At 37.4% G+C, this 27,394-nt stretch overlaps 1 protein-coding gene across 1 annotated transcript in view; it reads left to right on the plus strand.

Moving 5' to 3' along the window:
* Positions 1-27,394, plus strand: part of LOC150078827 (ganglioside-induced differentiation-associated protein 1-like) — a 56,909-nt gene that overhangs the window by 9,441 nt on the left and 20,074 nt on the right. Inside the window, exon 2 of the mRNA XM_090383560.1 lies at positions 19,469-19,661. Within this exon, the coding sequence (XP_090239686.1) occupies positions 19,469-19,661 (193 nt within the window). The remainder of the gene's footprint in view (positions 1-19,468; positions 19,662-27,394) is intronic.

The following is a 27,394-nucleotide window of genomic DNA, read 5'->3' on the forward strand; positions in this document are numbered from 1 at the left end:
TGTAATTCCTTTATTAGTCATGAGTTCATTGCTTGTACAACCTGTGTTACATATTGTAAGGTCAGTCTAGAAGATATCTGGAAGATGTCTGCCAGGAGCAAAGGTTGATGACATTGTAGAGCAGATATTATCTTTTAAGGGCACAAAAGGTGATATAATTGTACACGTCGGCACTAATGATATTAAGAGTAGGAGACCGGCAGAATTACTTAACAAGTACAGGTCACTGTTGAACAAAAGCCGAGAATTAGGGTTGAATTTGAAAGTGTCTGCAATTCTGCCCAGACACGATAGGAGGGAGTATATGATGAGAGCCTTGTCGATCAATTCGGCCCTGGAAAGATTGTGCAAGGCTCAAGGGGTAGAATTTTTTTCAGCCTGGACTGTACTTGTTAACAGGAGAGATTGCTTCTACAGGGATGGGATACACTTAAATAGAAAGGGTGCAAGAATATTTGCTGATGCTATCGAGGCAGTGTTAGGTGGGTCGGAAAACTGCTAGCTTGGGGGGAGACAAAGACCAATAGATTGACAGTAGCCACTGGCAGAGGTGAAAGAGATTCTTGCACTGCTTCTATTAGAATGAGCAGAAGCCTGAAAAACAAGATGCATGGTATTTCAGAGACTGCTGGGAGCCATTGCGGTACAAGTAAACACATGGGTTGTGTTAGGGTAGCTAAGAATAGAAACAGGTGCAGGTATACTTGCATGTACACCAATGCTAGGAGTTTGGTAAATAAATTTGATGAATTTGAGATATTGCTCAAAGCATCAAAGGCGGATATTGTTGGGATATCAGAGACATGGTGTCACACAGATATAAGGAATGCAGAACTGGAATTTGGGGAGTACGTCTACAGAAAGGATAGACAGGATAGGAAGAGAGGAGGGGTTATGCTATTAGATAAGAAACACATAAAATCCAAGGAAGTGAAGCCAGTCGACATCGCTGGACAGTGCAGTGTCAAGTCAGTTTGGTGTGACATAAGCATTGGGAGATCAAAATTGAGAGTAGGAGTGTGCTATAGGCCTAATGACTCTGATGAGTATAATAAAAAACTGTACAGGGAAATAGAGTGGGTCAGTAAATCAGAGTCTTATAATGGGGGATTTTAATTTCCCAGATGTTGACTGGAATTTGTGGGTTGGTCACTCACACACTAACAAGGCTTTTGTGGATTTATTGGATGATTGTTTTCTACATCAGCATGTTCGAGAGGCAACAAGAGGGAGTAATACTCTTGATTTGATTATCAGTAGTGATTCTTCATGCATTAAGAATCTGCAGATAGAGGAACCACTAAGTTACAGTGATCACAGTGTGCTGAAGTGGGATTTACTCAAAGAGGTAACTACCATCAGGGGTAAAGGAAAGGGTTATTGCTTTTGTAAAGGCAACTGCGATTGTCTGAGACAGTATTTAAATTCTATACAGTGGGACCAACTGATGAGGTTACCAACAGCAAATTCAAAATGGGAAAAATTCAAAGAACTTATCTTGGAAGCTACTAGGCTTTACATACCAACTAAGAAATATTGTTCAAGGTTTAGGCCTAAATGGATGTCAGATGAACTAATGAGACATATGGCAGAGAAGAAAAATGAATGGGATACATATAAATTAACACGTGACACAGAAGCCTACGATAGATATAAGTTGATCTGTAACCAAGTTACAAAGGAGGTTAGGCAGGTGAAGGCAGATTACGAGAAATCTTTGGTAAAGGATGCAAAGAAAAACAGCAAAGAGTTCTTTACTTATGTAAACTCTAGAAGGAAGGGGATGAATCAGACTGTTGGTGATCCTGCTCAGGTGGCTAACAAACTAAATGAATATTTTGCATTGACATTCACACATGAGGAGTTATTCAGCGAGGGAAATGCCAGAGGTGTATTCAATTCTGGCAGTAAGCTAGATAATCTTGTAATAACTGAGAGTACAGTGGAGGAGAAATTGTTGAAGATAAAGACAAGAAAGGCACCTTGGCTTGGATGGGATATATCCAGTTATATTAAAGGAGGCAGCAAAGGAAGTAAGCAAACCCTTAGCCATAATTATGAGAGCTTCCTTGGACTCAGGGGAGGTACCCATAGAATGGAGATGTGCAAATGTGACCCCAGTTCACAAAGGAGGATCAAAGGCTGACAAGTAATTATAGACCTGTGAGTTTAACTTCATTTCCAGGAAAATTAATGGAGGCACTGTTTAAAGAAGCACTGCAGGATCATCTAGACAGGACTTCAGTTATAGCTCGGACACAGCATGGTTTTGTTAAGGGGAAATCTTGCCTGACCAATTTGATTGGATACTATGATGCAGTCACAAAAGAACTGGATGCAGAGAATAACTTTGATATTATATACTTGGATCTTAGAAAGGCTTTTGATACTGTTGCGCATGGAAGACTGCTGCACAAATTGGAGCAGTGTGGCATTGGAGGCAAATTGCTGCTATCGATAAAGGGGTGGTTGAGGGGGAGAAGACAGAGAGTGGTAATCAATGGACACTGCTCATCGTGGACTAATGTTATTAGTGGAGTCTCTCAGGTTCAGTATTGGGTCCATCATTGTTTTCTGTATTTATAAATGATATTGATGATGGTATATCAAGCTTAATGTCGAAGTTTGCAGATGATACGAGGTTGGCAGGGTTGTCAAGGACACTACTGACACTATGCTACTGCAACAGAATCTGGAAAGGTTGAGCAGATGGGCTGAGAGGTGGCAAATGAAGTTTAACATTGACAAATGTAAAGTACTACATATGGGAAACAGCAACCCCAGAGCAGCGTACCAACGTTGTGGTACATACTACTCTGACAGTGGTAGAGAATGAAAAGACCTGGGGGTAATTGTGCAGGCAGATATGAAGTTCTCTGACAGTGCAGACGGGCTGCAAGAGTAGCTCATGGTGTCTTATCAATGATATACAGGAATTTTTCTAGCAGGGATAAGGAGGTGATTATTTCCTTGTATAAGGCAATGGTCAGGCCACACCTTGAGTACTGTATACAGGTCTGGAGGCCTCATTTCAAGAAGGATATAGAGCTGCTGGAACGAGTACAGAGAAGGGTAACAAGATTAGTGAATGGAACAAAGGGTTCCTCTTATGAAAAAAGGCCTAAGTTTTGCAAATTACAGTGTCTGGGGACTAGGTACCGGCGAGGTGATCTGATAGAGGTGTATAAGGCCTTGAATGGTTTGAGCATGCTCAATGCTGATGGGATTCTTCCTCTTGCTCAGAATAATCACCTGAGAGGGCATAAATTCAAATTGAGGAAAGACAGATGTAGGATAGATGTGTGGAAATTAGCCTTTAGCCAGTGGGTAGTTGGTTGGTGGAACAGACTTCCATCCTTTTTGTGGAAGTTGATAGCCTAAATAAATTTGAGGCTCAGCTGGACAGGTATTTCGAACGAATGGAGGGGTGAAATGGAAGTTTTTTTTTTTTTTTTTTGGCTGATGCTGCATAAGCTTGCTTTCTTGCATCATATGCCTTTACTAATGCTAATATCCTTGCTCAACTGATGATTCTTTTCTTTGTTTCCTGATGTAAGGAGTGTACTAATCTCAAATTAAAACTTGGTGCATTGCTAGATGAGTTTGAGTCACTGAAGAAATGATGCCTTAGAGACTTGTATAGCAACTTATGTAGCACAGCTCCAGAACATTAGTTCAACTCCACCTTGGTACACTGTGATGAAAACAGAACTCTGTAAAAGGGCCAGAAATGTGTATAATGTTATCTGTGTGCAGTATAAGTGTTGTTATTTTCTTTAGTTGCTTCTGGCCTTTTTTACACCAGGGAAGTGATTACCTAGAAAACCCTGCCCAGTGTCCATCTACACCATGAGGAAGTGGACCACAACTGTGCATGTACTGTAGAGCCTGGCAATCTGCTAGATGTTACATCACCAGGAAAGGGGACAATAAGATCTAGTAATCTAGAGATGGCTCGGCTCCACGTTGCCTTAAAGATGAATTGAACTTAGGACTAACCTGAGACTAAAGTATCTAGTGATTTGCCATGTGATGCACCACAGATTGCACCCCCAAGAACAGAATAGTCAAGTGCATACTGCTGTGGTTCAAGAGGATGTAATTGCAATGAGAGATTTCGTTGTCATGGAAACAGGTATAATTTTTTTGCAATGAGGATAAGTGGACTAGAATCGGCGTATGTCTGCTGATTAAGACAACTGGTGTTGCTAACAGATTGTGAAATTTTAAGGAAGGAGTAAAGAGGGCATTATGTTCATATAGGAACTAATGATATCAAATGCACATGAACTTACAATTTGTTTGTTAAATGTAGGGCCATTCTATGTGTTGAGAGTTATGTCAGAATGAGCATGTGTGTTACCAGGCATGATAGAAGTAACTGTATGCTGTAAGCCTTGTGGATTAACTCAGGACTTGAGTTAATCTGCAAGACTTTTGGAGGGAGAATTTTTATCAGCACTGATCCTAGTAGTTAGAAGGAGTCTGTTTTATAGAGATGGAATATGTTGGAACAAGGATATGTAAACTATACAAGAATTCAGTCTTAATTGTGTCTAATAGTAATGTTAGTATCTTAATTGTCTCTAATAGTAATGTCAGCAGTGTTGTCAATGAAATGAGTGAGTTGGAACTCATGATTAGTATACAACTAATGCTAACATAATAAAGTTCTAGCAGAAATGTGGTGTCACCCAGAAATAGGGGATGACCAGTTTCACTATGGTATGTGTATAGTGTATTTGGGAAGTATAGGTAAGATAGAAGGGGTGGAGAGAGGGACACATAATTCTTATCAAAATCAAGTTGAGAATGACAAAAGCTTTCTCAGACTCAGAACTTATTTATGGTAGCTTAGAATCTCTGTGGTGTGAGGTAATTGGAAGTAAAGGTAAAATGAGGGTGGGGGTATGCTACAGACAAGAAGATTGTGAAAGGATTATGGCAAAAGCCTCTATAAGTGGATAGAATGGACAAGCAAGTATGAATGTTTTATTATGGGTAATTTCAGTTTTCCCCTTATTGAGAGCTAGTGGGAGGGGAACTTACCATGGTGACAAAATTTTTAAATAAATTAGATAATTATTATTTGTATCAGTACGTTAGAAAAATTATTAGAAGTAAGGATATGCTAGATCTGATCATTACCCAAGAACCAAATGACATCATAGGCTCACAGTATAGGAACCATTAGTAAGAGGTAATCATGCAGTTCTATGTTGGAAGATAAAGAAAGAGTTTCCAGTTGTTCTTTAAAGGTAAAGGCATAGGTTTTAATTTCAGAAAAGAGGACTATAACAGTTTAAGATGCTGTATGGCCTCTATTAATGAGGCATGATTGGGCATAATTTAATGATTATTAATTGAGAAATTTTAATAATCAAAATAATCAAATGAACTGCAGTTACTAACTACTTATCATTCGAATGGTGTAATTGAAGGAAATAATTGACAATGGTACATTAAGATAAGCGCAAGACCTACTAATAAACAGTGACACCAACTAAACTGGGCTATGACAGGATTAACAATTGACCAATGTGCAAACACAAAAACACAAATGACACTCTTTATATGGTCACTTCAATGCGTTTTGTTATTATAATGAATTACGAGAGAGAAAGAGAGAAGGCTCTATTGAAAAAAAATAAAATACCCTTACTAAAGGAATCCAAATTAACTGAAATAAAGAAAAACAAAAAACAAAGAATTGAAAAAACATACTGCAATTGAGATCATTGTTGAAGAATAGTGCTATATTAGCAGTTCAATTAAAGTGCCAAAAAAAATGCTCCCATAAGGATAACCTCATAAAGTACACTTAAGTGCTGTCATCTTAAGTCTAGACAATAGACTATTAAGACATAGACAACCTGACATAGACAATAGTGCATTAAAATATCAAGTGCAAACCCACTAATAATCAAATGGTATGAGTCTTTATTATGGCTATTTATGTTTTGTCATATTTTCAGTTGAGTTTTCTTTCTCTCCCCCTTCTTTATAATAATAGGCAAGCTTTCCATTTTGCCTGGAATAAAATGGTTGTGCTCACCAGGCATAAAAAGGAGTTGGTTAATACAGATTTTACTTTAGGCCTTTCAGTCTTCCCTAGCTCTTTACTGATGAGTTGACAAAAAACACTGAAATGGCTGTATGAAGAGTGGCAGTTGTGTTCATATGCTGGTCAATAGTAATCCTGTCATAGTCCAGTTTAGTTGGTGTCCCTTTATTGATTAGCACATCACACACTTGGTATTTTAATGTACTGTTGTCTATATAAGTTTGAAGACAGCAGCACTTGTGTACTTTGTATGACGTTATCCTTATGAAATAATCAAATGATATAATTTCATGATTTTTCCTAATTGAATGAATTGTTTAAATAATTTTTCATAATTGAATGAATTGTTCAAATAATTTTTCATAATAGAATGATTTTCTATAGTTGAAATAATTGATTACAACTTCTCAATTATGCCCATCACTACTGTTAACCAGGTGATTAGTACAGAGAGGGTAAATACATTAGAAATATGGAATAAATTTGAAGCAGTAGTTACAAAAGTCATAAATGCTTATATACCATTAAGAAAACATATCATAAGGAGGATTCCGAGATGGATGAATACAGAGCCGACCAGTCTAATTGAAAAAGTTGGCATGGGAAAGTTACAGAGCAGCGAAAGTACTGAAAGCTATAACATTTTGATCTGTAACAGTACCACAGAAAGGGTTAAGTTAGCGAAGCTGAGTACGAGAAACCACTTGCTAAGAGCAATGAACAGGGACTAGGAGTTTTTCATGTATGTGCATACAAAGAAGAAAGTGAATCATAATGAACCCTTGTGTAATGGATGTGGCAAAGTCTTAGTAACACAACTGATATTGCTGATGGATTGAACATGTGCTTTGCATTGATCTTTAGAGACGAAAGACCATTCATAGTGAGAAGAGGCTTTGCGAGCAACGCTGAGCACTATGAAATTAGTCATTGAAATTACAAAAGACTCTTTGTTAGAAAAACTTTCAAGCCTAAAAGCGAATAAGGCTCCTGAAGTTGATGGCATATGCCCATTAATTTTGAGGGTGAATGAGAGAGTATATTAAACCATTAAGGTTAATTATGAAGGCATTATTTGGCCTGGGAGAGATTCCTTTGGATTGGAGTGCCAGTATATTACCAGTACACAAAATCAGTCTGTAGGTAACTACAGACTAATCAGTCTGGCTTCAGTGGTAGAGAAAATCATGGAGGCAGTGATAATGAGTGCAAGGACATTTAGATGGAAATGGAATTCTGTAGGATACGCAACATGGTTTTGCTATGGGAATGTCAAGTTTAACTAACCTGGTTAGCTACTTTGACAGTCACTCATGAGCTGGATGTAAGATATAATATCAACATTATAATAAAGTATTATATTATTAGTGTTACTTTATATTAGTATTAGTAGTGGTACTGATTAATTGAGCCGACCGGGCTAGCCGGGTGGGTAAAGTGCCTGCCTGGCAACCCAAAGGTCGCGGGTTCGATTCCTGCCTCGGGCTTGGATCAAAGTACTGCAAAAACCTTGGGAGGTGCATTATGGCCACAGACGCCTATGCGCCAACAACTACCAAATAAAAAAAAAACTGATTAATATTAATACTAGTTGTGCCGTGCAAGAGTTAAAGGAGGTAGGGGGAGACAATGTGGGTTTAACCATTTCAAGCCTCGAATATGCAAAGTGGTGGTATTGCACTGGTTGATGAGAGTCGTCTGCCAATTAGATTAATAGTTACTCATCATATTGGGCTAATGTTAGGAGTGGGATCACCCAAGGATCAGTTGTGGGGCAACTTTGTTGCTGATTTTTGTAAATGACAAATGCACAAATTGGGAGAGTGCTTAATGATCAGTGCCAAGTAGTACTCCTTCGGGATGACTTGAATATGCTTTATGGATGGTCAGAAAAATGGTAGCTATGTTTTAATTCAGCAAAATGAAAGATCTTGCACTTGGGAAATAGCAACACTGAAATATCTTATACATTTAGTGGGGTTGAATTAAACAGTAGAGGAAGAAAGGTATTTGGGAATTACCAAATACCAATGTGGTCAAACATCAATTCTCTGAGTAGTGTAGAGCTGGTGTCCCATGGTGTCCATGATTTATTGAATATTTGCTTGTAGAGATAGAGGGCATAATCCGACTGATAAAGCAATTGTTCCAGCCCGTCACCACCAAATACGGAGGATGCGGAAAGGTCAGGTAATGACCACCGCATGTCCTGGAGCAATATGGCCTTAGTTGCTAATGCTCCTAAAAAACAACATAAAGCAATTGTAAGAGAACTTTTATAATACAGTATCCAAATCCAAGTTTGAGACCAAACCTAAAGAAAAGACACTGAGCTCTTGAAAGGGACCAAAGATGAGGCAACCACTTATTAAAATCTGCAAAAGGGTGCCCCTATGAGCAAAGACTTATAAAAACGAACAAAGTATTTAGTCCACACGATTTGGCAACCAACCTTCCATCGGAATCATCACCTTAGAGGAGTGATTCTGATGGTAGCCTATAAGACAGAAATATTAAAATGAATGAAAGCAAAATTTTCACATTATAAATGATTCGTTTTTTTTTTTTATGAAAACCTCAAACACGAGAGGTATTGGAACTTATAGTACTTAGTACCATGCTTGGGTTGGAGGTTGAGAAGACGAAAGAAGATATTTGTTGACATTAGACTTGAACTTCTGTAGACTGTATTTTTCAGGAAATATGTGTGAAGGAAGGTTGTTCCAGAAAATGGCAGTTGAATGAATAAACGAGGAAGATGAAAAGTTGGTTCTATGAGTTTGAAGATGGATGTTGGCTTGTGGTGGCACGTGTTCGGACTGTTTTCAAAGAGAGAGCGGGAATTATTGAAGCCAATTCAGAAGAACAGTGCCCATGGAAGTATCTGTAGAAAAGGCATGCAGCAGAAACAGTACGTCTATGAGACAGAGTGTGGAGAGACTTTGTTAGAGAGGAGTCATTAATTAACCTAACTGCCCTTTTTTGAATGGAATCTAAAAGTCTGAGAGAGGTTTTGTGGGCACCGCTCCAGATGTGGGAACAATATTCCATGGTAGGGCGGATTTGCAATTTGTACAGAGTGAACAGCTGTATGGAAGAAAAGTAACGCCTAGAGCGAAAGAGAAAACCAAGTTTTTTAGATGCAGAGGAAGCAATATTTGTAATGTGCTTGTGCCGAGAGAGATTAGAAGTCAGGGTAATCCCGAAAAGAGATATATTTTGTCAAGAAATCAGAGTGTCACCAAAGATAAGCACAGGAGCAGGAGAATCCTTTTTACGAGATATAAGACAAGACTGAGTTTTAGAAGGATTGAAATCAACTAAGTTGTCTTTGCCCCACTGGAGAATTATCTGGAGATTGGCATTTAAGGAATTGGTGGTGGATATTCGAGAAGTTGAAGCTGATTGAGCAAGGCAAGATTTTTCAAACTGGAAAGTGGAATGTAATGTGCTATCATCAGCAAAACTATGGATAGAATTTCCAGTCAATGGAAGAAGGTCATTAATATACAAGAGGAAAAGAGTGGGGGAAAGAACTGAACCTTGGGGGACACCAGCATTAGTGGAGAAGTTTGAAGACAGAGAGCCATCTACCATCACCCTTAGTGAGCGATCAGAGAAAAAACTGGATAACCAATTACAAAAAAAGTTGGCCAATCATAAGATGGAAGCTTATGATCGAAAACATGATCGAAAGCCTTTGAGATGTCAAGAGCAACTGCTTGTGTTTCACCAGAACTTTTCCATTGAATTTGTCCATAAATGGGTAACATAAGCCAGAACATCACCAGTGGATCAACACCGACGGTATCCATACTGGCGATCATTGATCAGACAGAAGTTTTCTAAGTAGTTTAAGAGTTGGCGGTTAATTGATTTCTCCATTACTTTAGAAACAGAAGAAGTAATTGCAATGGGATGATAATTGGATGGGAGCGACTTGTCACTGTTTTTAGGAACTGGCTGGATATGAGCAAATTTCCAAGCAGAAGGAAAAACACATTTGGAATAAGAAAATGAAAAAAGGCGAAAAAGTTCAGAAGTACAGGTTTTGAGAACAAGTGGAGATATGCCATCAGGACCTGGAGCTTTCTTACCATCGAGATTCGTCAAAATCCTTTTGACGGAAGACCACAGGAGGCATTGAATGGAGCGTGTTGGGAATGGTGGCAGGTGTTTTACCAAGATCATTAATACATGAGTTGGAAGAGAAATGGGATGCTAGCAGGTCAGCTTTATCCTTGGCTGAAGTGACAACAGAACCATCTGGTTTTGGCAGAGGTGGGAGCAGAGATGGGCAAAAGTTGCAGCCAATAGCTTTGGCAAGAGACCAGAATGCTTGGCTACCATTAGAGCAAGAAGCAAGTTTTCTACTCTTAGCCTGTTCAAATTCTAGTTTGGACTGATTAATGACTGCTTTACAATTATTGCGAGCTTTGGTGTAGGCAGAAAATGAAACTGAAGTAATGGAAACAAGCCAATTATGATATGCAACATTCTTCTCTTGAACAGCCTTAGCATATTTATTGGAAAACCAAGGTTTAGATAAAGGACGAGATTTTGAAGTGGAGTGTGGAATAAAGAATTCCATTCCTACAAGAATAATTTCACTGACACGATCCGAGCAAACGTTGACATCAGAAGTGTTGAAACAGTAATCCAACCAAGCAAAAGAAAAGAAATCTCGCAGGTCATCCCATTTTGCATTCTTGTAATGCCAAACAATACGAGGTTGGGAATAGCCATGAGATAAAGGCTCCATTGGAGAAGAGACAACACCAAGTTGTGATCTGAGGTACCTAAAGGACCACTCACTTCGACTGTGTACTTAGAAGGGTTATTTGTGAGAAAAAGATCAGGCGTGTTGGCTGTATGGTTAGGATTGTCTGGTATTCTTGTAGGTAAATGAACAGTCTGTGCAAGGTCGTTACATATTGCAAAAGCTTCAGAATTTCAACCAGCTGGGTTGGTGTGCTTGGAAAACGGAAGCCAGCTGGAGTTGTGAACATTAAAATCACCAAGGAAAATTACCTCAGTGTTAGGAAAGTTGGACTGAAGAAAGTCAAGTTGCAAAGAGAGGAAATCAAAGAGCTCCAAGTGAATAGTGGAGTTGGGAGAATGGTAGAGACAACATATGAATTTGACAGAATGAGGTAGAGAGAGTTTAAGCCAGAGAAGATCGAAGAGAGGAGATTCCAAATTACCAGTTCTCTGACGGAATATCAGAAAGGACATATGCACAAGTACCACCTTTGAGGCGAAAGGAATCATACAGTGAATAATTTGGGAAACTGAGATGAGCAGTAGTTGAATTAACCAGTAACTGAGATTCTGTCAGAAAAAGTACATGGGGTTTGGCAGGCTGGAAGTGGAAATGGACATCATTGAGATTAGAATTGAGAGAACATGTATATTTGTGAAATGAACTAGGAAATGTTTGGGAGGTTTAGGTCCTTTCGCAGATAAGCTTACTCTGTTAGTTTGAATACACCATAAATTCATAGTGTATTCAATAGGAATAAAAAGTGGGGGGCACATGCTGTATGAAGTAATGAAATTTTTGGATATGGCGTACACATGGTAAGAATTATATAATATCGGTGTAAATACACCATAGTTAACCCATAGATTTGAGCTATGATTGTAGCGTAGCAGGCATCGTTTTAATTGTATCTCATAATGTGGTTGCCTTCACAACAAGATAGCTACTATTGAATTACTTCAAATAAATAACGCTTCTCTAGTAGAGAAGGCTACTGTTATTTATTTTCAGCGTACCACCACCCAGACGATCGTTTCGAAGCTTTTTGTCTTCGTCATCAGTGGGCGGGTAGGTAATACAATAAGCCATCTCAGTTGCGAAGTTTTATCCACATTATGAGAGATGCCAGAAGGGTGTGGTGGTAATGTATTTGGAAAATTAAATGCACTAGGCATAATCCTTATGGGTTTTGATAATTAACTATATAATATCGGTGTAAATACACCATAGTTAACCCATAGATTTGAGCTACGATTGTAGCGTAGCAATGAGATACAATTAAAACGATGCCTGCTACACTACAATCGTAGCTCAAATCTATGGGTTAACTATGGTGTATTTACACCGATATTATATAGTTAATTATCAAAACCCATAAGGATTATGCCTAGTGCATTTAATTTTCCAAATACATTACCACCACACCCTTGTGGCATCTCTCATAATGTGGATAAAACTTTGCAACTGAGATGGCTTATTGTATTACCTACCCGCCCACTGATGACGAAGCCAAAAAGCTTCGAAACGATCGTCTGGGTGGTGGTACGCTGAAAATAAATAACAGTAGCCTTCTCTACTAGAGAAGCGTTATTTATTTGAAGTAATTCAATAGTAGCTATCTTGTTGTGAAGGCAACCACATTATGAGATACAATTAAAACGATGCCTGCTATGCTACAATCGTAGCTCAAATCTATGGGTTAACTATGGTGTATTTACACCGATATTATATAGTTAATTATCAAAACCCATAAGGATTATGCCTAGTGCATTTAATTTTCCAAATATATGGTAAGAATATACCAAGATCCTTGACAAAGCGTGGCCTCACAAGCACTACTCAGATTCCCTCAAGTCACTATCTGGCAGAGCAGAGGTAGCAAGATTATACACTAGCTGATCCGGAAGCTTCCTAAAGGGTTACCAATAGGTTCGGTCTGGTGTACTAACTAGCGGCCGGCCTGCAAATGCCGTTTTAGAGCTGTTCCCCTGGAATATAAGGAAGATTGGATCTTGCCGTGATGTCCATCATAACATCAGAAGTCATCAGTCATATTGCATGATGGAAGAGATGGGGAAGGGTTGACCAGAACTTAGCTCTGGAAACTAAACATGGGTTCCACCACTTCAAGCCTCCAATAAGCAAAGTGGTGTTATAGCACCGGTTGATGAGAGTCATCTACCACCTTGTATTGCCTAGTAACACAGAGGGGTGGCATTCCTCCAGGTGGTGTGGGCACCACACCTCGACCCCTGCTTACGTTGGTTCATACCTGGATGGTCACCAACATTGTGCTTGTGCATGGAGGTTATACCCAGGATTACTAACAGTCCCACCATTGTGAAGGTGCAAGCAGAGGATTTGGCTGTCACAGACCGTCTGGACTTTGCCGAAATTGGGCCTACTTGACTTGAATGTCACCTGAATATCAGTTCCATCAGCGTTTTATACTCCCAGGTAGCCAGTACAGCTTGTCTGGCATATCTGAGAGAATTTCTGTGACATCCTCAAGCACCAAAATAACTTGGGATCATAGATTCAGTTTTGGGGGAAGAGGTTTATACTGGATTGTAAGTTTTCTTTTAGTCAGCAAGTTAATAGTAGCAAATAATGAAAGAAAGAAAGCATATATAGCATCAGCCAAAAAAAAAAAAGCCCAATTAGTTATTTTTTTGGGGGTGCAGCGGAAGAAGCCTGCAGCTTCTTTGCACTGTATGGCTAATACTAACTTTCTACCAGAAATTTCATTCAAATAGCAATTATGGTCATGGCCATTTTATTATATACAATTAAAACTACAATTATTCAGTGACTTTTGACAGGATAGCGTTTTTGTTTCTAGTGACATTTCCTCCCTCCACAGAAAATTAGTGTCACCTTCGTTTACAAATCTCTTAAGATTTTATAAATAAATATTCTATTTATAATCCAGGATGATTGCTTAGGGACAGAGAAGGTTAAAAGAGAAATACAGAAATGTCACTGTATTTAGCAGTCATATGGTCTAGGACTGCAGTCAGCTTAAATGTATGTACTACCATACTTTCAAGTTTTACAACTCAACTTGGCTGAATTCTGATTCTACAAACTTTTAAAACATAACTTCTCATCGGCTCCTCGGTAGCCAGGTGGGCAGGAGCAGCAGTGCTTAGCACACTCTTCTTGATTAGACCCAGGTTTGAGCCTGTGACCACCAAATACGGAGGATGCGGAAAGGCCAGGGAATGACCACTGCATATCCCCGGAGCAGTATGGCCTTAGTTGCTAATGCTGCTAAAAACCAAATAACAACAACAACATAACAAGTATAAAGTTATAGAATTCTTATAGTACCATGATAATAGACTAAATATAAAAATAGAGAAACGCTTAAAGTGTAGCACTCACCTTGAATATAATCTGCAATAGTTTTATGAAAAGACTGTTGGCTAAATATAAGGTGGAATGGTTATGTTAATGCATTAAGGTGGGATGAGATTTAATTTAACTGAATTTTAAAATAAGCGCAAGGAAGCAGATGTGCACTACTCTGTCCCTGGTTGTCATAAAGTAGAAAATAGTTAATCTGGAATTTAAAAGAATTAATATTGCCAATAGTTGTGATGACAGACTTTCGTTAAGTTATAACATCTTCGGTTGATGGTGTGAAATGAGAAGTAACGCATGCTGTATTTTAAGGAATTTTCTATAGTCTCGTGATGCTCTTTGGGACATGTGGGAATCTCAGATGTGAGAGATTCCAAGCTGAGGAAAGGTGAAAGGGAAGTTTTGCATTTAGGATGTTGAGATTAGTATTGTGTCGAAACCATTCGATAATGAGGGCTTCTTATTGAAGAATTTTGTGACTGGTTTTAAGTCTTATAATGGTGATAGCATAGTCAATTAAAGGAGTGTGATTGTGGGTTTGGGCATGAATTGTGAGTTCTGTACTAGCTTGTCCCGATCTAAGACTATTATTGTGGTAGTATGCCCGAGTGTTGGAGATTTTGGTGGAACCAAACTTGGTAGTAGTACTACCAATATAACAGGCATCACAGTTTATATTGGTAGTACTACTACCAAGTTTGGTTCCACCAAAATTTCCAACACGTGGGCATGCTACCACTATAATAGTCTTAGATCGGGACAAGCTAGTACAGAACTCAGAATTCATGCCCAAACCCACAATCACACTCCTTTAATTGACTCCGCTATCACCATTATAAGACTTAAAACTAGCCACAAAATTCTTCAATACGAAGCCCTCATTATCGAATGGTTTCGATACAATACTAATCTCAACATCCTAAACGCAAAACTTCCCTTTCACCTTTCCTCGGCTTGGAATCTCTCACATCTGAGATTCCCACGTGTCCCAAAGAGCATCACGAGAGTATAGAAAATTCCTTAAAATACAGCATGCGTTACTTCTCATTTCACACTGCCAACTGAAGACGTTATAACTTAACGAAAGTCTGTCATCACGACTATTGGCAATATTAATTCTTTTATGTTCCAGATTAACTATTTTCTACTTTATGACAACCAGGGACAGAGTAGTGCACTTCTGCTTCCTTGCGCTTATTTTAAAATTCTGTTAAATTAAATCTCATCCTACCTTAATGCATTAACTTAACCATTCCACCTTATATTTAGCCAACAGTCTTTTCATAAAACATATGCAGATTATATTCAAGGTGAGTACTGCACTTTAAGCATTTTGCTATTTTTATATTTAGTCAACAACATAACTTCTTATAGGCTTCAGGTTATTAGTTGCAAAAAAGCCATTTAATGGTTGTACGACTTTTTTACCCTAATTATTTCATTTCTCCCATTTGTGAGGCAACTTTTTCTCAATACCATAAGCATAACTGAAAGTGGTGCAATTTCCAGGAGTTTCCAGTTTCTTCAGCATCTTTCAGATTTGAATTTATAATAAAAGAAAAAAAACAGCCAGTCACTTCATATTAGCATTAGCAAGGGTACATGATACAAGAAAGCAAGCTTATATAACATCAGCCAACCCCCCCCCACTTCTCATTTCACTCATTCACTCACTCCAAATGTTTGTCTAGTTCTACCTTGAATCTGTTTAAGCTATCAACTTCTACGACGACAGATGGAAGTTTGTTCCAGCAGTCAACCACCCGCTGGCTAAAGGCAAACTTCCGCACATCTATCCTACAACTGTCTTTCCTCAATTTGAATTTATGCCCTCTCAGGCGATTATTCTGAGCAAGAGAAGAATCCCATCAACATTGAGCATGCTCAAACAATTCAAAGCTTTATACACCTCAATCAGATCACCTCGCAGGTGCCTGGTCTCCAGACAATTTGCAAAACTGTTCACTAATCTTGTTGCCCTTCTCTGTACTCGTTCCAACAGCTCTACATCCTTCTTGAAATGAGGCCTCCAGAACTGAATACAGTACTCAAGGTGTGGCCTGACCATTGCTTTTTACAAGGGGATAATCACCTCCTTATCCCTGTTAGAAAAATTCCTGTATATCTTTGACAAGACACCTTGCAGACCATCTGCACTGCTCAGAAAACTTCATATCTGCCTGCACAATTAACCCCAGGTCCTTTTCACTCTTTACCACTGTCAGTGTCATACCACACAGTTGATACGTTACTCTGGGGTTATTGCTTCCCATATTCAATACTTTACATTTCTCAATGTTAAACTTCAGTTGCCACCTCTCAGCCAATCTGCTCAACTTTTCTAGATCCTGGACTGTCATTAGTGTCATTAACAAACCTGCCGACCTTCATATCATCTGCAAACTTGGACATTAAGTCTGATATACCACCATCAGTATCATTAAAGAATACAGAAAACAACAAAGGACCCAACACTGAACCCTCAGGGACTCCACTAATAGCATTAGTCTACGAAGAGCAGTGTCCATTGATTACCACTCTCTGTCTTCTCCCACTGACCCATTCCTTTATCCATTGCAGCAATTTTCCTCTGTCACACTGCTCCAATATGTGCAGCAGCCTTCTATATGCAACAGTATCAAAAGCTTTTCTAAGATCCAAATATATGATATCAAAATTATTCTTGGCATCCAGGTCCTTTGTGACTGCATCATAGTATCCAATCAGATTGGTCAAGCAAGACTTCCCCTTAACAATCCCATGCTGTGTCTGAACTATTACTGCTGTCTTGTCTAGGTGATCCTGTATCACATCTTTACCAGTGACCCATTATTTTCCCCAGAACAGAAGTTAAACTAATAGGTCTATAATTATTTGTGCCACCCTTTGAATCCCATTTGTGAATTGGGGGATACATTTGCACACTTGCAGTCCATGGGTACCTCCCCTGAGTCTAAGGAAGCTCTCATAATTATGGCTAATAGTTTGTTTATTTCCTTTTTTTCTGCCTCCTTTAATATAACTGTATAGATTCCATCCACCCCAGGTGCCTTTCTTATGTTTATCTTCAACAATTTCTCCTCCACTTTACTCTCAGTTATTACAAGATTATCTAGCTTACTGTCAGAGTTTAATACACCTCTGGCATTCCCCTTCCTGCATAACTCCTCATGTGTGAATGTAGATGCAAAATATTCATTTAGTTTGTTAGCTACCTGAGCAGGATCATCAACAGTTGAACCATCGATATCAAGTGGACCAATCTGAGTCTCCTCTTTCTTCTAGAGTTTACATAAGTAAAGAACTCTTTGTTGTTTTTCTTTGCATCCATTGCCAAAGATTTTCTCATCTGCCTTTGCCTGCCTAACCTCCTTTGTGACTTGGTTACAGACCAGCTTATATCTATCATAGGTTTCTGTGTCACCTGTTAATTTATATGTATCCCATGGATTTTTTTCTCTGCCACATGTCTAATTAGTTCATCTGACATCCATTTAGGCCTAAATCTTGAACAATATTTCTTAGTTGGTATGAAAAGCCTATTAGCTTCGAAGATTATTTCTTTGAATGCTTCCCATTTTGAATTTGCTGTTGGTAACATCATCAGTTGGTCCCACCATATAGAATTTAAATATTGTGTCAGACCACTATAGTTACCTTTATGAAAGCAAAACCCTTCCCTTTACCCCTGATGGTAGTTACCTCTTAGAGTGAATCCCACTTCAGCACACTGCGATCACTGCTAGCTAGTGGTTCCTTTATCTTCAGATTCTTAATGCATGAAGAACCATTACTGATAATCAGATCAAGAGTATTACTCCCTCCAATTGTCTCCTGAACATGTGCTGCTGTAGAAAATAATCATCCAAAAATCCACAAAAGTCTTGCTAGTGTGTGAGTGACCAACCCACAAATTCCAGTCAATCCCTGGGAAATTAAAATCCCCCATTATAAGACACTCTGATTTACTGGCCCACTCTTTTTTCTCTGCACAATTGCTCATTATACAGGCGCCTCCGTAGCCAGGTGGGCAGGAGCAGCAGTGCTTAGCACATGCTTCTTGATTAGACCGGGGTTCAAGCCCGTGACCACCAAATACGGAGGATGCGGAAAGGTCAGGGAATGACCACCGCATATCCCCGGAGCAATATGGCCTTAGTTGCTAATGCTCCTAAAAACCAAATAACAAACAACAAGCTCATTATACTCATCAGATTCATTGGGCCTATAACACACAAACCACTCTCATTTTTCCTTTCTCAGTGCTCATGTCACACCAAACAGACTCAACATTGCATTGTCCACCAACATCAGTTGGATGCACTTCCTTAAATTTTGTGTTTCTTAACGAATAGCATAACCCTTCCTCCCTTCCTGTCCTGTCTATCCTTTCTATACACATTGTATTCCCCAAATTCCAATTCTGCAGTGCTTATGTCTGTGTGGCACCACGTCTCTGATATTCCAACAATATCTACGTTTGATGTCTTGAATAGCACTTCAAGCTCATCCAATTTATTAACTATACTCCTAGTATTGGTGTACATGCAAGTATACATGCACCTGTTTCTACTCTTAGTTACCCTAATACCACCCATGTATTTACTTGTTCCACTATGACTCCCAGCAGTCCTGGAAATTCCCATTGCCTTACTTTACAGGCCGCTGCTCAATTGCATTTCAATAGAAACAATGCAAGAATCACTTTCACCTCTGCCAGCAGCTACAGTTAATCTATTAGTCCATATAACTCCCCCCCCAAACTAGCAGTTTTCCGACCCACCTAACTCTGCCTCAATAGCATCAGCAATATGATTCATTTTCAGTCAGGTGTTTTATCTTTGTTTATATTCTGTAATAAGATTTATGAATACTGATCTGTTTAAATATGAAAATGAGTCCACTCTCAAGCTAACTCCAATTACAAAAGAGTGAAGCACAAAATTACATTACAAAACTTGCTATTGATGTAACATCTTGATACATCATTACTCCAAAGTACAACTTGCACAAGATGTATGCTGAAGTTTTAATATAAAATTGTTATAAAAAAGGTGTGTGGCAATTGGGTAAATTCAGTAATGCTCAAAATTCAGTCTACCAATTCACTTTTAAAAAACAATATAACCATCTGAGACATCTTAAATAACATACCAGATGTGCAACAATAATTATTTTATTTTTATTATTGTTCTTATATTCTATTATTGTTTTATTATGTAATTATTTTATTTTTATTATTATTCATTCTAACAGTTTTTATAACCTCTAAATAGGTGTTACTTGCACTACATGAGAAACAGCTGAATTTCTCTTCTTCAGTGGTGGATCTAGTCAGTGGAGAACAGTACCAACCTTGGTATATGAAGTTAAATCCAAAAGGAGAAGTACCGGTGTTAAAGGATGGTATCAAAATTATACCAGATTCATCTCGTATTTTAGACTATTTGGAAGATAATTTTAGCAATGGTAAATATTGCTTTTCTTTTCATGTTGTAAGTTTGATATCTAAAATATATTACTATTTTATTAGTGGAAAATGATGCAAGAAAGCAAGCTCATATAGCATGAACAAAAAAAAAAAAAAAAAAAATTACTTTCCTATCTGCTCCAGTATAGTTTTTCTAGTTCTTCCTTAAATTTCTTCAAACTACCCACTTCCAACAGATGGAAGTTTGTTACAACAATCAACCAATCAACTACCAATTAATGCAAACCTCCATACATCTATCCTGCAACCATCCTTAATTTGAATTTATGCCTATTTGTACAGTGTAAGCAAGAGGAAGAATGCCATCAGAATTGAGCTTTCTCAATCCATTCAAAGCCTTATATGCCTTAACCAGGTCACCTCACAGGTGCCTGGTTTCCAAATGATGCAATTTTCAGAACTGAAGCCCTGCTTAGTAAGTGCACTCTTTTGTTCTCCTCGCCAATCTTGTTACCCTTCTCTGCACCCATTCTAGCAGATCTACATCCTTCCTAAAATGAGGCTTCCAGACTTGTATATGCAGTATTCAAGATGTGGCTGACCATTGCCTTATACAATGGGGTAATTGCCTCCTTATCCATGCTAGCAAACTTCCTGTATATCATTGACAAAACCCCATGAGCTGTCCTGGTAGCCTGTCTGCACTGATCAGCAAACTTCATATCTGACTACACAATTATCCACCAGATATTTTTTATTTTCCACTAGCCTGAGCATAGTACCAAACAGTTGGTATATTAATCTGGGATTACTGCTACCTGTGTGCAGTAACTTGTGTTTGTCAGTGTTAAACTTCAATTGCCACTTCTCAGCCGATCTGCCTAATTTTTCTAAATCTTGTAGTAGTGTACATTTCATTAACCACTCTGCCAACCTTTGTATCATCTGCAGACTTAGACATTAAGCCTAATATACCTTCATCAGTATTATTAATAAATATTAATATATATTAATATTTAGATTTTCCCACTCTACTCTCCCTTTATCCATTGCAGCAACTTGCCCTTAATGCTGTATTGCTCCAATTTATACAGCAGTCCTTTATGTGAAACAATATCAAAAGCATTTCCTGAAATACAAGTATATGTTATCAAAATTACTTTTGCATCCAGTTTCTTTGTTACTGCATAATAGTATCCAGTCAAAGTGGTCAGACAAGATTGCTCCCTAACAAATCCATGCTGTGACTGTTGTATGATTGCACTCCTGTTTAGATAATTTGAGCATTACTTCTATAACCTGTGATTCCATTATTTTCCCTTGGAGAGAAGTTAAGCTAACAGATCTGTAATTACTCATGTCACCCTTTGTCACCTTTTGTGAATTGGAGGTACATTTGCACTTCTCCAATCCATAGGGACCTCCCCTAAATCCAAAGATGCTCATGTTATGGTTAATTGTTTTCTTACCTTTTTTATTGTCTCCCTTAATACTGCTGAATAGATTCCATCCACCCCAGGTGCTTTTTTGTTTAGCTTCAACAATTTCTCTTCTTCTCTTCTCTCAGTTATCACAAAATCACGTATACCTGTTATATGTACTTGAATATTATTTTAATTTATATACATTTTTGATTGTTGTACCACTTTATGATGGAGGTTAGTGGTTAAATGTGCAGACCACCAGTTTAAAATTAAATTTTGTAGAGAAAAAAATTTGTTCATTCTTCAGATGGCAAAATATGACTTAAAAGAGACTGATAACTGTTCTTATTTGAAAAGAAGTCTTCCTTAATGATTCATTTCTTAATGACTAGCCAAGTTTAAAAATATAACAAATTTTTATGATTTATATAGATAGGATGCTTGTTCTTTAGAAAGAGGATATGGTTACATTTGAAAAAGCTTTGAAAGGAATACTGAGGAAATCAGTACATAGATATATCTAATGAACTGCAACTGAATCATTCAAGAGGACAAAGAATTTCTTTAAAAAAAAGTCAGTCAATTCTCTGTTCTCTTAAAAAAAAAAAAAAAAACTGAAACAACATTTAAGAAAAAGTGAATTGTTTTAGTATGTGAAATATTAGAAGGCTGCTAAACAGAAATTAATGGGCATTGAACTACTTGAGTTGAATAGTGTGAATACATTTTTAAAATAGTGTATACACTAAGTACATTTTTCTATTTTTGTATTAGTGGATTAGTTTGAATTACTTTTGCAATAGTGTAGTGTAGTTGGGGTGATCAACCTGTGGCACTTGCAGCTGTTGTTAGTGGCATACCTTCCAAATGGAAAAAATAATGTAAAAAATTATATAACTGATTTTAAAAATCAAATGAAGAGAAATTTTGTATAGTTTAAATTATACTTTTATTTGTCAGAAAGTACAACTCGGATTTTAACATGATGGGAACTGCAGTTCGTATTTACTTCCTTTTAGCATTAATTTAGTATAAGTAGACAGGGGCACTATTTCCTCAATAACATCAGTTCTGTAAGGATGAACATTTGTTTGTAAACATATATTAAATTTATTTTATAAATGTAAAATTGTTTTAATTCTTTTGTTTTTTTTCAGTGCTTCACATAATTTCTCTACATAGTAAATACATCATTAGGTTGTTTGTTTGTTTATTATTTGGTTTTTAGGAGCATTAGCAACTAAGGCCATATTGCTCCGGGAATATGCAGTGGTCATTCCCTGACCTTTCCGCATCCTCCGTATTCGGTGGTCACGGGCTCGAACCCCAGTCTAATCAAGAAACGTGTGCTATGCACTACTGCTGCTGCTGCCCACCTGGCTACGGAGGTGCCCATTAGGTTGTTCCAGGTGCTGTTCAATGGGAGGGGAGTTGCTGAGTCCTTTAATATGACCTTAGACTTTTTTTTTTTTTTTTTTCTTCCAAATTTGATTTACCTTGGGTGGCTTCTGGATCTGCCCCTGGGGGAAGGCATGCAACACATTTCCAAAATAATATGTGGCACATTGTAGGAAAAGGCTGGCCAGCACTAGTGTAGTGTGTGTTAAGAATAAATTTAAATCATTGAAAATATTTTAAGATATTGCAAACCTTGTTTAGCCATAATTTTTTAAATGCCATACAACTTTTTACCATTTGAACTTTCAGACAACACATAAAATTTAAGCTTTTGCCTATCAGAGGCAGTTATTTACTTGTAATTTACTTTTAAGTCTTTGGATAAAAAGAAACCTGCCTTTACAAATAAAGCGCTTGCCTATTAATTTGTTGCATATAAAATTGCATAATGGTTTTTGCAATTTAGTATGGTGATATATAAATTTACAATTATATATCACCATAATAAATAATTATATTCCAAGGCTGACATATGGAATCAGAACTATTTACATTTTGTTATTTATGAGAGATACTAGCTACATGTTCCAGGATCACACACAGATAAAATAATTTTTTTTACAGAAAATAAAGTAGCAAAGCTGGGTTATGTTCTGGATCAAACTGTTGGACTTTTTTCGGAGACACCTCTTCATATTAATGTTTTTATAAGCAATTTTAATTAGAATACAGTTATAGTTGCATACAAAATTATTTATTGCATGTTATATACAGGTTGTCTGAAAGCTCACTATTTTTATCCTTATTTTTAGTGTTATTACTCCTAACCTAAAAGAGATATTGTAACCATTCTTTATCGATTTTATGCCTAATCATTGTTATTTCTGTTGCATTTGACAAGACCTAGCGAATGATGGCTGAAAAATTAAGCATAGATGAATGAGCCAAAATAGCATCAAAATATGAAGCATGATAATCAATTGTGAAGTCTGAAGGTAGTGGAGAACTGTACTTGATGGAAATGCAGTTCTTCATAAAGAAAAATCATTAACTTGATAGGAAAACCTAATTGATACCTGAAATTAATGGCAACAGCTTCCCTAAAAGATTTCAACAATTTGGAAAAATATGAGCATCATGTTCAGAAGACATTGTGACTGCTGTATGAGCAATATTAGCATTAGCATTACTTGAGGAATATGATGCAAGAAAGCAAGCTTATACAGCATTAGCCAAAAAAAAAAAAACAACCAAAAATAAAAAAACCTTCCCATTTCACCCATCTAGTCACTCCAAATGTTTGTCTAGTTCAGCCTTAAATTTATTTAAGCTATCAACTTCCACAACAACAGATGGAAGTCTATTCCAGCAATAACTACCCGTTGGCTAAAGGCAAACTTCCACACGTCTATTCTACAACTGTCTTTCCTCAATTTGAATTTATCAGACTAAGAACCTGAGGGTTCTTAGTATGATAGATTCAAATTGAGGAAAGACTTGCTTAGACTAAGAATCCTCAGGTTCTTAGTCTGAGCAAGCGGAAGTATTCTGTCATCATTGAGCCTGCTCAAACCATTCAAAGCTTTATACACCTCAATCAGATCACCTCGCAGGTGCCTAGTCTCCATTTGCTGCAACTTTCAGAACTTAAGCCTTTCTTCATAAGCGCACCCCTTTGTTCCTCTCACCAATCTTGTTGTCCATCTCTGTACTCGTTCTAGCAACTCTACATCCTTCCTAAAATGAGGCATCCAGACCTGTATACAGTACTCAAGGTGTGGCCTGACCATTGCCTTATACAAAGGGATAATCACCTCCCTGTCTCTGCTAGCAAAATCCCTACATATCATTGACAAAACTCCATGACCTGCTCTGACAGCCCATCTGCACTGCTCAGAGAATTTCATATCTGCATGCACAATTAACCCCAGGTCTTTTTCATTTCCTACCTCCCTGAGTGTAGTACCACAGAGTTGGTACGTTTCTCTTGGGTTACTGCTACCCATACGCAGTACTTTGCATTTGTCAATATTAAACTTCAGTTGCAACTTCTCAGCCCATCTGCCTAACGTTTCTAGATCCTGTTGCAGTAGCATACTGTCTTTAGTGTCACCAACAACCCTGCCAACCTTTGTATCATCTGCAAACTTGGACATTAAGCCTGATATACCTTCATTGATGTCATTGATAAAAACACAAACCAAAAATGGGCCCAGCACCGAACCCTGGGGGACTCCACTAATAAAATTAGTCCATGTAGAGCAGGGTCCATTTATTACCACTCTCTGCCATCTCCCACTCAACCATCCCTTTATCCATTGCAGTAACTTGCCCTTAGTGCCATAACGCTCCAATTTATACAGCAGTCTTCCATGTGCAACAGTATCAAAAGCTTTCCTGAAATCCAAGTATATGATATCAAAATTATTTTTAGCATCCAGTTCCTTTGTGACCACATCATAGTATCCATTTAGATTGGTCAGACAAGACTTCCCCTTAACAAATCCATGCTGTGTCAAAACTATTGCTGCTGTCTTGTCTAGGTGGTCCTGTATCATCTCTTTAACCAGTGACCCATTATTTTCCCCGGAACAGAAGTTAAACTAATAGGTCTGTAATTATTTGTGTCACCCTTTGAATCCCCTTTGTGAATTAGGGATACATTTGCAATCCATGGGTAGCTCCCCTGAGTCTAAGGAAGCTCTCATAATTATGGCTAAGGGTTTGCTTACTTCCTTTGCTGCCTCCTTTATTATAACTGGATAGATTCCATCCACCTCAGGTTCCTTTTTTATGTTTAACTTCAACAATCTCTCCTCCACTTTGCTCTCACAATATCACTTAGTTCCCTGTTAGAGTTTGATAAACTTCTGGCATTCCCCTCCTTGAATAACTCCTCATATGTGAATGTAGATACAAAATACTCAAATAGGAATCATTGCTAATAGACACAGGTGATTATCCATTATATAAAACAGTGGTTAGACCAAATCTTGAATATTGCATACAGGTTTGGAAATTCCATTTTAGGAAGAGTTGTGGGACTTCTTGGAGATGATACAAAGAAGAGTGACAATATCTTTTCAAGACACTAAGGAGTATTTTTATTGAGAGAGAGAGAGAGCTGTTCAAAACTAGACATCTGTGGGGTTAGCTGATTAAGGTGTTTAACCTTTAACCTTTTCTGGAGTATCTAGTTATATATATTTCTCGAGGTAGTTCCAAGCACATTTCAAATGATATCTGATTATGTATGAATTTCTTTGGCATCTTAAGTGCTGCCATCTGTAATCTGTTTCAAGTAATCATAGACATGGTTTATAATAGGTAGCAGCATAAAAATAGCTTTTAAAATTGGAGATCACACCTGTCAACCATTTGTTGTTCAATTTTGGCTATATAAGCTGAAATTCTGTAGAATTCAGATGCAGAAGATATTTTATTGCATCAAAAAAGGAAGTAACAGAGATTTTTTTATGCTACATTGCAGTTTATTTATTTATTTTTATTCTTATTTGAGTTTTGACCATAATTTCACTAAAATGCTGGTAACTGAGTCAAAATTAAAACAAATTAATATTTAAAAGCATTTATGTGCAAAGTTCTTATTTTTACAACTTTTCAAATTTCCATAAAGAAACTCACTCCAGAAAGCTGACTCCAAGTGGAAAATGTACAGCTCAGGCACCCAATTTGATGGGCAAACTCACTTTTGCCCATCAAATTGGGCAAACTCACTTTTGAAGGGTATAAACACTAAGGGTATCTTTATACTTAGTCACATTACATACACAAAGGAGCATAAATTTAAATGGGTGGGGGGACGTAAGTGTGTGTGTGTGTGTGTGTGTGTTGTTTTTCATATGTGGGCTCTGTAGAGTTATGTATGTACGTATGTATGCAGGATGTTTCATAACATGTGGACCATACTTTCAGAATCTATTCAGATTCAATACCTGAAAACAATGAAAAATGTTGATATAGCCATGTGTCTGTTGGTTGTTGAACTATGGCTATTTGAATTTTTAAAAAAATTAAGCCATTTTTAAGTATAAGTGACAAAATATAATAAAGACAAAATAATAAATAAAAATAAGCACATTCCAAGTGAAATGTTTACTTATTCTAATTTATTTATTATTTTTTATTACTGATAATTCTTTAGTCATTTTTTAAAATTTAAACAGCCATAGCTCCACAACCATTTAGAATGGAGCACTTGGTCATACAAACCAAACATTTTTCATTTGTTTATATGCCCTGAATCGATCCTGAAAGCCAAATAAATGGTGAATAGAAAGTAAACCCATACAATTACAGCAATAATCAAAGAAGGGGGGGGATAAATCACGATAACAGGTGATGCGGAAGTAATGCACTCCTAAAACAATTTAAAAAGAATGTCAATTAATAAGAATACCAAATAATATAAATTTACAAAATTGCCAATTAATTCAAATTTAGCAGCACTCCCTTGATAGCACCAGGTCCAAATTACATGAAATACCACTATAACACAACAATTGGACCAACAGTGCAAAACGAAAATAAAATATACCAACCATTGTGTTCCATCTTGTCAGCAGGGCTGCAAAGCTAATAATGGCTGAGGAGTCACTGCAATTCCAGCATTAAACAAATCAGTGCATTGCTAATCTGAGAGATACACTACTCAACCCACCAGCACAGCAATTTGAATAATGGTGGCCCTTATTCAGTGAAAAATTGTACTTTAACAGATGAAAGCATTTAGAAGGCATCAAACCACTGACATAAGGGTATATCCAAAAGAAATTGAATTACAGATGGTAGCATGAGTGGCACATTAGCATCTCAACTCACTACTAACCACGTAACATAAAAATAAACTAAATAAATGACAGAAAATAATAAAGGAAAGAAGAAAGGAAGAAAATTATCTATCACATATTGCAAAAACATAATTAAAA

The sequence above is a fragment of the Mastigoproctus giganteus genome, chromosome 10, assembly GCF_048544385.1.
Source record: "Mastigoproctus giganteus isolate SK-2022 chromosome 10, ASM4854438v1, whole genome shotgun sequence".
Taxonomy (NCBI): Eukaryota; Metazoa; Arthropoda; class Arachnida; order Uropygi; family Thelyphonidae; genus Mastigoproctus; species Mastigoproctus giganteus.